Source organism: Carettochelys insculpta, chromosome 19 (genome assembly GCF_033958435.1).
Source record: "Carettochelys insculpta isolate YL-2023 chromosome 19, ASM3395843v1, whole genome shotgun sequence".
Taxonomy (NCBI): Eukaryota; Metazoa; Chordata; order Testudines; family Carettochelyidae; genus Carettochelys; species Carettochelys insculpta.
The window spans coordinates 25,953,199-25,966,128 of NC_134155.1; the positions used below are offsets into that span (position 1 = coordinate 25,953,199).

General features: G+C 60.4%; 1 protein-coding gene across 1 annotated transcript in view; it reads left to right on the forward strand.

Moving 5' to 3' along the window:
* Window positions 1-722: 722 nt before the first annotated feature.
* SEPTIN4 (septin 4) overlaps window positions 723-12,930 on the forward strand; it is a 45,960-nt gene continuing 33,752 nt past the window's right edge. Inside the window, exon 1 of the mRNA XM_075013327.1 lies at window positions 723-799. Coding sequence (XP_074869428.1) covers window positions 797-799 — 3 coding nt within the window. The 5' untranslated portion in view covers window positions 723-796. The remainder of the gene's footprint in view (window positions 800-12,930) is intronic.

A 12,930-nucleotide genomic window follows, 5' to 3' on the forward strand; every position in this document is an offset into this window, starting at 1 on the left:
CTGTGTCCTGTCAGCTAATAAACCTGCTGTTTTCCTGCTGAGTGAGAGACTCTCCTGCCTGCGGACAGGGTGCAGAGCTTGGGGGACCCCAGAACCCCATCACACCCGGGCTCCGTCATCAAATCCGCAGAGACCCCAGCCCCGTCAGGGGAGCCGGACGCGGCGGGTGGCTGGCCAGGGAGCTGGGTGCTTCGGGCGGGGGCCAGACCAGGCATGCCCAGGGCACCCGAGCTCTTTCCACGTGAGGAACCAAGGGCCAGGTCACCCCAGCCACCAGCCCTGTCTCTGGGCTGGGACCAGCTGCAGAACCACAGGGCTGCCCTGACCAGCTGAGCCAGGCAGACAGATTTCCAGCGGCCAGGCACAGTAGGGAGCTGCCCCCCTCTTCGTCCTGGACCTGCCCACAGCGCCCTCCCCCGGCGGGGACAGGCAGGGCCAGCTCGGCCCTCGCTCTGCCCGCGGCCAGGCCTGAGAGAGGCGGCCCAGGGGACCCTGCCGCGGGCACCGTGCGCAGCGGAGCCCCTCGGAACGCCCCGGGCTGCGGAGGGAGGTCGCTGCGGCTCAGGGCTCCGACCCCCCGCGCGCCCGCGGGAAACTGAGGCACGGCGCGCCGACGTGCCCAGCGATGGGCAGCCGGGACCGGAGGAGGCTGGGCCGGGCCGGGCCGGGCCAGGCCGCCCCCCGCGCCACGTGACCCGCTGACTGCAGCCAGCCACGCCGCCCCCGCCGCCGCCGGTCCTGCGCTCGCAGCCGCCGGAGCAGCCTGTGCGCGGTGCCCGGAGCTGCCAGCTGCGCCATGGTGAGCCCGGCGGCCGCGGCGGGTCCCACCTGCCCCACCCGGGGGCCGTGGCGGAGCCAGGCGCTGGCTCGGGGGGCGCTGGGCGGCGGGGGGGGCCGGGCGCGGGGGGCCGGGTCCAGCTAGGCTGGGGGCGCCCTGCCCGGCCGAGGAAACGCCCCGAGCTCCGCCCCCCGTAGCCGCAGGAGAGACCGTCCTGCCCCCGGCCAGGCCCCGTCGCCCCCCAGCCGGAGCGGGCAGCCAGTCCCATCCTTCGGGGTGTGCCCGGCCTTGGCCCTAGGGCGCCCCGGCATGGCAGGCCGCTGGGCTCCCCCTGCTGGCCCGGCCCGCCCTGGGGAGCGCCCCCTCACCCGGCTGCGCCCTGCTGGGGTCCCATCCACCTTCGGGTCCCCCCTCAGCCTGCAGCTTGGGACTCCCGTCCCCGAGCCAGGACCCTGGCCGCCAAGGTGACCCTGCGCCCTTCAGCTGCCCCGGGCACCCGTGGGCCCCGGGTGGGGGCTGTCACTGCCGCCCCTTTCGGTGCTCCCCCCGTGTCGTGCAGGGCAGGGGGCTCCAAGTGATGGGGTTTGCCAGAGCGCTCAGGCACTGCCCCGTCTCCACACTGCCAGGGAGCGCAGTGGGGCCCGGCACAGGCAGCGGGGCAGGGGCCAGGGCAGGGCTGGGTGGGGAGGGGAGAGGATAGCCTTGGTTGGAGCAGTCACTGGGATCAGGGCCCATGGGGCTGGGCGTCACTTTCCGAGCCCATGGAAGCAAGTTGGTGTTGCGAAGGGTCATTCCCCCCCGCCCCCGGTGGCCCAGCCCAGGATCCAAGCTGCTGGTTTCTGCCACACTCACCAGCCCCAGGTCCTGCCACTGGAACTTGTCCGACTGCTGGCGGAGGCAGAATCGTGCCGAGCGAGGGCTTTCTTGGTGCCACATGCAGCCGGGGTCACGGTGGTTTTTTGCAAGTGCCCTTTAAGGAGAGGACTCCAGCCCCACTGAGGCTTGTGTTTCCCTGTACCCATGAGCTGGAGGCTACGGAAAGTTGCAGAACAAACAGGCAAAGCTGTGAAAGTGCAATACACTTTGGTGTGTCTCACTGCTGGGAAGGCTCCAGGAGAGCTGGGGCTCAAGGGAGGCAGTCAGGCAGGTTACAGGACTGCAGCGAAACCCTCTTTCCATTGGCCTTGCCCACAGAGCGCAGTGGGCGACGCACCAGGCAGAGCTCCCCGTGGTGCAGAAGGGCAGCATTGGCAGAGACAGGAGAGAGGCAGCTTGTATCATTACACAGCACCCAGCTGGGCTTGGTGGCATCATTCTTAACAGCCATGTTTGCAGATTCTTCCCGTCCCTTGCAAAGCCAAGGGGAGCTCTGGCGTCCCCTGGCCTGGTCTCCTGCACAGCCCAGAGCTGTCCGGACTTAGCGCATTCACTCCCTTGCAGAGCCGAGTCCTTGCCCGAAGGGTTCCCAGCTTGGAGCACTGGCGCAGCTGCCTGCGGAGCTAGAACGGTGCCGGGGAGCCTAAGGCTGCCAGGCAGATGGCACCGTGGCCATCCCTCGTGGGTGAGAGGTAAAGGGTAGGAGTTAGGGGTCAGGCAGCCAGGGTTAAGTTCCAGGACAAATAGTGAAGTCACCAAAGAGGATAAAGGCAGCTCCAGGGCTGTGTTGTAATCCTCTTGGAATCTCTAAGGCCGTGCAGTGCAGGTTAGAAACCCGCCACTCAAGACTTAATCTCAGACGGGTGAATTGAGTTTATAAAATTGTGTGCAAGTTCCCCAAGGGTGACTGCAGCGCACGTGGGCCCTGGAAAGGGTCTGTGTACAAATCTGCTTCCTTGCTTAGCCCTGCCTGGCCAGTCTGGCAAGGGAGCGGGAATCAACCCCAGTAACCCCAGCGCATTGCCCCAGCTTGCTCAGAGAGGCTGGCTTCCATATTCTGGAGCGTTGCCACAGCCTGAGAAGGACTCCTGAGCAAACCCCGTGAGAGGAAGTAGCACAGGTGTTGCCATGGGCCTGGTTTGGGCTTTAGGCCTTGTGTAAGGAGAATCCAGCATGGTTCCTGGAACCCTTGGGACTTTGCAGCAAGGATGTTCCCTGCTTGTGATTTGTGCTCATTCGACCTGGTCTCAGGGAGAGACAGAAAGTGCCTGGCCCTGCCATGGGAAGGGGCTGCTCCCAGGAGAGCACCAACTGGAGGAAATGCCACGGAGCTGGGAAGTCCTGCTGTGCTCAGGAAAGGGGGGCTGGGAGCAAACCCAGCATGGACAGAATCACAGAATCCCAGGGCTGGAAGGGAGCTCAGGAGGTCATCTAGTCCAGCCCCCTGCCCCAAGCAGGATCAACCCCAGCTAAGTCATCTCAGCCATGACTATGTCAAGCAGGGACTTAAAGACCTCTAGGGATGGAGATTCTACCCCCTCTCTAGGTAACACATTCCAGCCCTTCACCATCCTCCTGGTGAAGTAGTTTTTCCCAATATCCAACCTACTCCTCTGCTTCTGTAACTTCAGACCATTGCTCCTTGTTCTGCCATCTGTCACCACTGAGAACAGTTTCTCATCATCCTCTTAAGAGCTCCCCTTCAGGAAGTTGAAGGCTGCTATTAAATCACCCCTCAGTCTTCTCTTCTGCAAACTAAATAAGCCCAAATCCCTCAGCCTCTCCTCATAGGTCATGTGCTCCAGCCCCTTAATCATTTACATTGCCTTCCGCTGAACCCGCTCCAGCACATCCACATCTTTTCTATACTGAGGAGCCCAAAACTGGACACAATACTCCAGATGAGGCCTCACTGGTGCCGAATAGAGGGGAACAACAACCTCTAGATCTGCTGGCAATGCTCCCCCTAATGCACCCCAATATGCCGTTAGCCTTCTTGGCTGCAAGGGCACCCTGTTTACAAATATCCGGCCTTTCATCCACCATAAGCCTTACGTCCCTTTCCACTGTACTGCTGCTTAGCCAGTTATTCTCCAGCCTATAACAATGCTTGGGATTCTTGCATCCCACGTGCAGGACTCTACACTTCTCCTTGTTGAACTGCATCAGATTTCTTTTGGGCCAGTCCTCCAACTTCTCCAGGTCATTCTGGATCCGAGCTCTCCCCTCCAACATATCTACCGCTCCCCCAGCTTGGTGTTATCTGCAAACTTGCTGAGGGTGCAATCCAGCCCTTATCCAGGTCATTAATAAAGATGTTGAACAACACCAGCCCCAGAACCGAGCCTTGGGGCACTCTGCTTGAAACTGACCACCATCCAGATATTGAGATATTGACCACAACCCGTTGGGCCCGACCGTCAAGCCAGCTTTCTATCCATCTTATAGTCCATGGATGCAATCCATTACTTCCTTAAATTGTGGGCAAAAATGTTGTGGGAGACCGTATCAAAAGCTTTGCTGAAGTTAAGGTATATCACATCCACTGACTTCCCCATGTCCACAGAGCCTGTTACCTCGTCATAGAAGCTAATCAGATTGGTCAGGCAGGACTTGCCCCTGGTGAATCCATGTTGGCTACTGTTGATCTCCTTCCTCTCTTCCAAGTGCTGCAAAATGGATTCCTTGAGGATCCCCTCCATGATTTTCCCAGGGACTGAGGTGCGGCTGAGCAGTCTGTGTTCCTTTGGATTGTCCTTCTTTCCTTTTTTAAAGATAGGCACCACATTTGCCTTTCTCCAGTCATCTGGAATCTCTCCCGATCTCAAAGGATCTTCAGAGATAATGGCCAAAGGCTCTGCAATGACCTCTGCCAATTCCCTCTGTACCCTGGGGTGCATTAAATCCAGACCCATGGACTTGTGTACATCTAGTTTTTCTAGGTCACTCTTAACTTGCTCCTTCCCCACTGAGGGCTGCCCTGCACCTTCCCATACCGCATTGTCTAGCACCAGAGTATAGGAGCTGTCATTGTCCATGAAGACTGAGGCAAAACAAGCATTGAGTACTTCAGCTTTTCTTACATCATCTGTCACTAGGTTACCTCTCTCATCCAGTAACAGCCTCACACCTTCCCTGATCACCCTGTTATTGTTAACATGCCTGTAGAAACCCTTCTTGTTACCCTTCACATCCCTTGCCAGCTGCAGTTCCAGTTGTGCCTTTGCTGTCCTGAATACTGCCTGGCATTTTCCAGCTGTATATTTATGCTCCTCCTTTGTCATCTGTCCAAGTTTCCACTTCTTATACACATTCCTTTTAAGTTTAAGCTGACCAAGGATTTCCCTGTCAAGCCAGGCTGGTTGCCTACCAGATTTGCTTTTCTCACTCTGCAGCAGGATTGTTCATTCCTGTGCCTTCAGTTAGACTCCTTTAAAATATTGCCAACTCTTCTGAACTCTTCTCCCCTTTATCTTCATTTCCCAGGGGATCCCGCCCATCAGTTCTCTCAGGGAGTCGAAGTCTGCTCTTCTGAGATCAAGGCTCTGTATGTTACTGCTCACCTTTCTTCCTTTTGCAAGGATTCTGAAATCTACCATCTCATGGTCACTGCAGCCCAGGTTGCCACCCCCTTCTATTTCTCCTACTAGTTCTTCCTGTTTGTGAGCAGCAGGTCAAGTTGTGCACAGCCCCTGGTCAGTTCCTTCAGCACCTGTACCAGGAAGTTATCCCCAACCTTCTCCAAAACCTTCCTGGATTGTCTGTGTGCTGCTGTATTGGTCTCCCAACAAATGTCTGGATAATTAAAGTCTCCCATGAGAACCAGGGCCTGTTATCTGAAAGCTCCTGTTAGCTGCCTGAAGAAATCCTCATCTACCGGATCTGGTGGTCTATAGCAGACACCAACTACAACATCAGCTCTGTTACTTGCACCTCTAAGCTTAACCCAAAGACACTCAACTGGATTTTCTCCTTCCTCATACTGGAGCTCTGAGCAATCACACTGCTCCCTCGCACAGAGCGCAACTCCTCCTCCTCTTCTCCCACCTGTCCTTCCTGAGCAGTTTATAACCTTCCATGACAGTGCTCCAGTTATGCGAATCACCCACCAAGTCATCGTTATTCCAACCACCTCATACTTATTAGACTGTGCCAGGGCCTCTAGTTCCTCCTGTTTCTTTCCCAGGCTTTTTGCATTTGTGTACAAACACCTTAGAGAAGTGGCTGATTGGCCACTTTCTCCTATTCACCCAGGAATCCTACTGTGTTGTACCCACCTCCTTCCCACCTGAACCTCAGGGTTTACATCACCGTCCCCTGACGAACCCGGTTTAAAGCTCTCCTCACTAGGTTTGCAAGCCTGCCCGCAAAGATGCGCTTTCCTCTCTTAGGTAGGTGAATCCCGTCTCTTCTTAGCAGTTCTTGTTCCTGAAACAGAATCCCGTGCTCAGAGAAACCAAATCCCTCTTTGCTACACCACCTGTGCAACCACGCATTTACCTCTGCAATTCGACGATCCCTACCTGGACCCCTTCCTTCCACAAGGAGGATGGACAAGAACACCGCTTGTGCTGCATATTCCTTGAGCTTTCTTCCTAGGGTTACGTAATCCACCATGATCTCGTCAAGGTCGCTCTTGGCTGTATCATTAGTTCCTTCATGGAGAAGTAGGAAGGGGTGATAGCTTACAGGTTTGATGATTTTTGGCAGAGACTCTAACATCCTGGATTTAGCTCCGGGCAAGCAGCAAACTTGCCGGGATTCTAGGTCTGGACAGCAGATGGATGACTCCGTCCCCCTTAGGAGGGAGTCCCCGACCACCACCACCGGTCTTCTTCTCTTAGGGATGGTGGTTGGAGAACTTGTATCCCTAGGACTGCGCATCCCTTGCCTTAGAAACCATCGGGTCTCCTTCTGATCCATTTCCTGTGAGGTATCAGCCCCAGGTATCACCTGTGCAGAGAGGCTGAAAGCGGTTACTTAACTCCACTGGAACTGGAGAGACCTGAAGCTGCTACAGAGGAGTGCTGGTCCTGGGAGTGCTCACTGGGATGGACAGAGATGCTGGCGAGAACCTAAGGCTGGAATGGCTCCTGAGAAGACACGAGGTGCCCTGACAAAGCTGAGGAGCCGGGGACTGGGTGGCAGGCTGGTCGGTGCAGCTGTCCCAGAGAGAGGAATAGGCAGTTCCGGTTTCTCAGGCTGGAGGCTCAGAGAGGGAGTCCAATGTTCTGGTGTCCCTGGGGGCAGGTCAGGGCGCGGTGCTCAGCGACTAGCTGCTCTCAGGAAGAGATGGGGTGGTGGGTATATTAGGAGTTGAGGTTAATACAGAAGAGATTTTGACACCTGGATCGAGGGTCCGTCCTTGTGGGGATGGAGGCATCTGAGCCCAGAAAAGACCCACAAGAAATTGGAGACCCCAAGAAGAAGAGAGCCTGGCTGCAGCTCAGAGTGTGTGTGTCAGAGCACAGCTGCCAGGCGAGCGGCTGAGCGAGCCAAGGGCCGTTCCCGTGGGGAACAGGAAGTGTGAGACTTCACAGAGTGGGGGTCCCCAGGCCCTGCCCCCAGCCGCAGGCAGATGTGACTCACTCAGCAGGGGGACAGGCGGGTTACGGGGCGACAGGGACACAGCGTAGAACAGACGGGTCAGCGCAGGAACCAGAAGCTGTCGGTCCCATCCATCCTGGGGAGGGGCCCAGAGGGGTCCCCAAGCTGGGCCCTGGTTCCGTTCCTCCCTCTCCAGCCAAATCAGACTGACCCACTCCCCAGCCCAGTTCCAATTCAAACCAGCCAGGCCCCTGCTCCCGCCTTGTCCTGTTTCTTTGGTTGGCGGGGGGGAACGGGGGGAAGGTATCACCTGGTTGCCTGGGTTACAAAGAGCAGGGAGGAGCATTGTGTATATGTGAGAAGTCATCACACTGAAATTCCCGTCTCTTACTGTGCATTGATGCTGTGCCTTGGGAAACTGAGGCACAACGTGGCGTTACTACAGGACAATAGGAAACACATGCTGTTAACCACTTGAGAAAGAGACCTTGGAGTCCCTGTGGAGATTTCCTTGAAAACATCCCCGCAGTGTGCAGCAGCCGTCAAAAACGCAAACAATGTTAGGAATCGTTTAAAAAGAGAGAGAGAATATCTTGCCTCTGTCTAAATCCATGGTACACCCAGAGCTTGAACACTGCCTACAGGTGCGGTCGCCTCATCACAAAAGCTATCTTGGCTTGAAAAACGCGGAAAAAGATTTGGGGTTCGGAACGGCTGCCAGATGAGGAGAGGTTAGACTGGGACTTTGCAGCCTGAAGAAGAGCCAGCTAAGGATGGGGGCGTGATGGAGGGTTATAAGTGGATGAGGAGAAAGTGAATAGAGAGCAGTTTTTGTGCCTTCCCATATCACAAGAACTAGGGATCACCATGTGACATTAAAACAAACCAAAGGAAGTTTTTCCTGCGCACAGCGCAGTCGGCCGTGGAACTCCTGGCCAGAGGAGGCGGTGAAGGCTCGGTCTATAACCGGGTTTTAAAAGGAATTAGATACATTCCTGGAGGTCAGGTCCCTCGGTGGCTGTTAGCCAGGGTGGGTAGGAATGGTGTCCCTGCCTCTGTTTGTCAGAGGCTGGAGGTGGATGGCAGGAGAGATGTCACTGCCTGTTCGGTTCACTTCCTCTGGGGCACCTGGCACTGGCCGCTGGTGGCAGACAGGGGCCTGGGCCGGATGGACCTTTGCTCTGACCCAGTGTGGCTGTTCTCAGAAGTGCTCTCGTGGCTTGTCTCTGAACCTGCTCCAGTTTACCAACCTCCTTTTTGGCTCTATGGGCCCCAGCACAGGACACAGGGCCCCCGCTGCAGCTGCATCAGTGTCAGCTACGGCTGTCAGGCCCCCTGTCGGTGCCTGGCAGGAGCCTGGCTCCGCTGGCTGGCTCCCATGTGTGGTTACAAGGGAGCCATTGCGGTTAGGAGGCGACAAGGGTAAAAGGCGGAGGGAGGATTTCAGCCTGGCCTGTAGCTCACCCGTGGAACGCGGCCGCTGGGGAGGGCAGTCACACAGGCTCAGCCGTCACGTGGAGGAGAACAGCATCTGCAGTGACCCGAGCTCAGATGAAATGACAAGGGCTGTCAATGCAGGTGCCTCGGGGCGCTACTGGGGCAGGACGTAATCCCCCCGCCCTGCACCGCCCCGCGGCCGAGCGCTGCGCATGGCAGGGAGCTGGGCTCCCGGGGAGGTAGTCAGCATCGATCCCTCTCGGACAGGGCTGGACGAGGCAGCCCCTCTGCTCCGTGTGCCCGTGTCCCTACAGGAGTGCCCTGGCAACGGGGCAGCAGGCGATGGACAGTATTGCCAACCGGTGAAGCAGCCGGTGTCCCGGGGAGAGGCTGGAACAGCCGCCCGGGCAGGGAGAGGCTCTCCGCAGCAGGTAGCTCTTGAGCCAAGAGCTGCGGAGACCAGTCCAGCTGTTGGAGTCCCACGCAGCAGGTGTTGTGCTGCTGGGTTCACAGCTGGACACCGCATATGGCTGGGCACAGCCGGGTACTGCCAGCTGCTGGCGCTGCCATAACGGGACTGGGTGACCATGGGCCTGTGTGGGTGGCGGTCCCGGCCAGGCTTCGTGCTAGCAAACTGGAGCCCCGGCCAGTTACCTCCAGAGCCAGGGCGGGAAGGCAAAGGACTCTGACTGCCCTGCCCAGCTGCCAGGCTGATCCGGAGATGGTGCCAGCTCTGGAACGCCACTGGAAGCTAAGGCTCTGCCCACTGAGGGACACCAGTGATCCCATGACACACTTCCCGACTGGAAGGGGGTTCGCTGTGCATCGTGAGGGTTGCTGCACGGCCTGAAGTGTTGCTTGCCGTTTCCTTTGGGTCTCACTTGGCGTTGTCTCCTCTGCCCTGTTAGCAGCGGTGGTGTGCGCCGTTAAACTGCTGCTGCGTCCCACCCCAGAGGTGGCTGCATTTCACTGCCGGACCCGCTCTGTACAGTCTTTTTGTGTCAGTTTGCTTCGTTTGTGTTTGCAAACTGCTTTGGGATGCAGAGAGCCGTGTCCCTGGATGGTGCTGCTGTTAGTGACCATTTGGAGGCATTCCCAACTCCTGGGGGAACCGTCTGACACGGCTGCAGCTGTACTGGCAGCCAGGGTAGCTGTCTCCAGCCCACCCTGCCTGTTCCACCCAGCGAGAGGCAGAAGCTTCTGCCTGCCCGCAGAACCCAGCGGTGGTACCAGGCCCGGGGGCAGTGCATCAGCAGAAGCAGACAGGCTCCGGGGTCAGCTGCTTTCTCGGGGCACGGTGGGGCTGTCGTGGCTGGGTCCGGGTGCTGGGCCCTACGACAGTGGGTCGTCCTGCTGCTCTGTGTGTTCTCACTGATGCAGCCGGATGGGGGGTGGGCAGGGCTCCCCTTGGCAGTCGTGGGGGGATCTCTGCTGGCTGCCTGTCTCCGGGAGGGCCTGGCTCCGCAGGGAACAGGCATCGGTTTCACAGGGGCTGTAGCTCCCCAGCTGCAGCTGGCTGGGCTGGCTGGGCAGAGAGGTCCATGCTGCAGGCCTGAGCCCTGGCCGGGGCAGCTGAGGCTGTGCTGGGGTTAGTTACCCTGTGGGAATGGAGTGAGCTCAGGAGCTGGGACTGCAGGTGTTTGTTATCCGTGCACACAGCGGCTGCAAGCTGGCTGGCCTGGCTCCCGGCGCCCCTTGCTGTGCGGTGCAGGGAGTCAGTACGCTGTGCTCCTCCTCGGCCTGGTCTGCCCCAACTCCCTGGCGCCCACAGGTGAGTCGCTCCCTTTCGCCCTTGGTGGCGGGGCCAGCGCTCCTGCCTGCAGTGGGGCAGGGCGGGCAGGTGACTGTTGGGGAGGCCTGGTGGGCTCCCAGCGGGCTGGGAGTGGAAGTGCTCAGTGAGTCCCCTGAGTACAACAGCCGGGCGGTGCCCCTCGCTGCCAGCCAGCAGCCTGCTCAGCTCCCCTCAGGCACCCTGCCTGCCCTGCATGGGCACCGACACGCCAGGGAGCTCTGCACGCAGGGGCCTGACTCCATCCACACTGGGCAATGCCACAGAGGCCCTGCTGGGCTCCGACTGGCCCCCAGGCTCCTCCGCAGCCCCCGGCTCAGCCCCTGGGTTCTGTGTGCTGCCCACCAGCCGCACGGCCCGGCTCTCGCTGGCTGCCAAGCCTCTCTGCAGGCCCCAAACCTTCTCCCTGGCCTGCCGGGGCAGGGCCCTCAGTCACTGCTGAGTCCTTGCACCAGGCTGCCTAGTCTGCCAGCTCCTGGCCCGGCCCTGGGAAGCTCAGTCCCGGCTAACTCAGCCCAGCCCGGCTCCCCTGCAGCCAGCTAGCCGGCTGCCTGATCCGGGCCCCTCGGGACTCCTCTGGCGTAAAGGGGTCGGTGGCACATCCCTGCCCACCCTCCTCGGGGTGCTGAGGAGAGGGGTGTGTGGGTGTGGGATGCAGCCTGTCCCAGGGCACAGATGTGAAGCGCTGAACTGGCCCTGGGGAGGGAGGGTCGGTCTGGCGTTCTGACTTCCCGGGGCCTGGCCCCCCTACGTGGACATTGCTTGGTGTGCAGCAGTGTCACCCGGGAGCCTGGTGAGCTGCACTGCAGGGGGGCTGGGGAGCCCCTCGCCTGCCCCTCTCTGCGGGAGGGCTCTGCTGGTGGCTCCTGCTCCCCAGCCTGTTCACTGGTTTGCCTCCCAGGCTAGACTCTGCAGCCCTTAATCGCGGGGTGCAGCTCGTTAGTGCTCCGTTCTCAGCCAGTGCCCTAGGGTGCACTCAGCACCACCTACTGCTGCTTCTCCAGCCGGCTGCTGCTTGGGCCCCCACCTCGTCCCTGTCCCAGGCTGGGGTGGGGCTGCCTGGCCTGGCCTGGCCTCCCCACCCTGAGCTGGGGAGAGGGACGTTGTCCGGGCTCCGTCCCTGGGCTGTTCGCTCCCCGCAGGGCCGGGACTCCCTGGCACAGCGGGGAGGGGGTGGGCGCATGTCAGGGCTGTGTGACGAGGTGCCCCCAGCAGCTCCAGCGTGTGGCTGAGACATGGGCCCCCCCCAGTCCTGCAGGCAGTTGCCCTTCCCCTGTGCAGGCGGCTCCAGCCGGGAGGGCGGAGCTCACTGGTGCCAGCCCTGGTCCCCGTTCACATCCTCGTTCGCCCTTGGCCGTCCCCAGGCTCAGCCATGGCCTCCCGCACCCAGCCGCCCAGCAAGCAGCAGGTAGAGTACGGACCTGGCCCTGCTGCCTGGCCCAGGCCGCCTGCACTGCTGGCCTGGGGCAGGCAGGGAGGGCGACTGACCCCACATGCCTCTCCGGGCAGCCCGCTGGGGCCAGGGGCAGGGCAGTCCCTGTGCTCTGCACAGACCTTCCCCTCTGTGCGCTCAGCCCCACCAGCCTGATCCTGTTTCTCTCTCCTGCTGCTCCCACCCGGCTCTCCTCTCTCGGCCTCCCCATCTTCTCTCACTCCCTGTCCGCCTGCTGGCGCACGCCGGGGCTGGCTGGGGGCTGCTGCAGGGCTGGCTGGGCTCCCCGGCAGTGCTGGCTGGGCTGTGGCAGGGGCTGCGTGGGGCTGTGCGCGCTGCTGGGACGGGCACAGTGAGCTCTGCCAGGCTGCTGGCCGGAGGGTGCTGCATACCACATGGATTTGCAATGGCGGGGGAGGGGACCTACTCCAGACTCTCCCAGCCCACCTGGAGGTGGCTCTTTGCTGCCCCAGCAGGGACGGGGGTGCTTTTCCAGGGGCCTTAGCAGGGCTGGCGAGCAGCAGGCTGGCTGCGAAGTGCTGAGAGCCCTGCAGGGGCGGCTAAGCGAGGTGGGGCCTGGGGAGCAGCGTGACCTTGGCTTTGGTGCAGCCCAGCCGGTTAAATCTTTGTCACGCACTGGCGGGGGGCGGGGGAGGGGCTGCTGCTGTCACTCTCGTTGTCTCTGGCAGCTCAGAGCCCCCCGGGCCCTTAAACCGTCCAGCTGGGACAGGACAGCTGCAGCTGCAGGGTGGGGCGGGGGGAGCTGGGGGGCAAGCGCAGGCTGCAGCAGAACGACATTGTGCGCCCACACCAGGGACTGGGGCACAACGGCCTGGGGGGTGCTGTGCGATCCCTGGGCTCCCCGGCCCTGCCCCGGGCAAATGCAGGGTGGGCTGTGGGAAGTCTCTGGGTCTGCACACAGACACCCCCAGGCAGGTGCAGCTGGTTGGGGCACAGTGCTGGGCAGAGACAGCCCACGCTGCACTGGCTCTGCTGCCGTGCCAGGTCTGGGGGTGGGACCCTGCACCCCAGAGCTCAGCTGAGCCACAGGGTTCGGAGCAGTCCCACGCC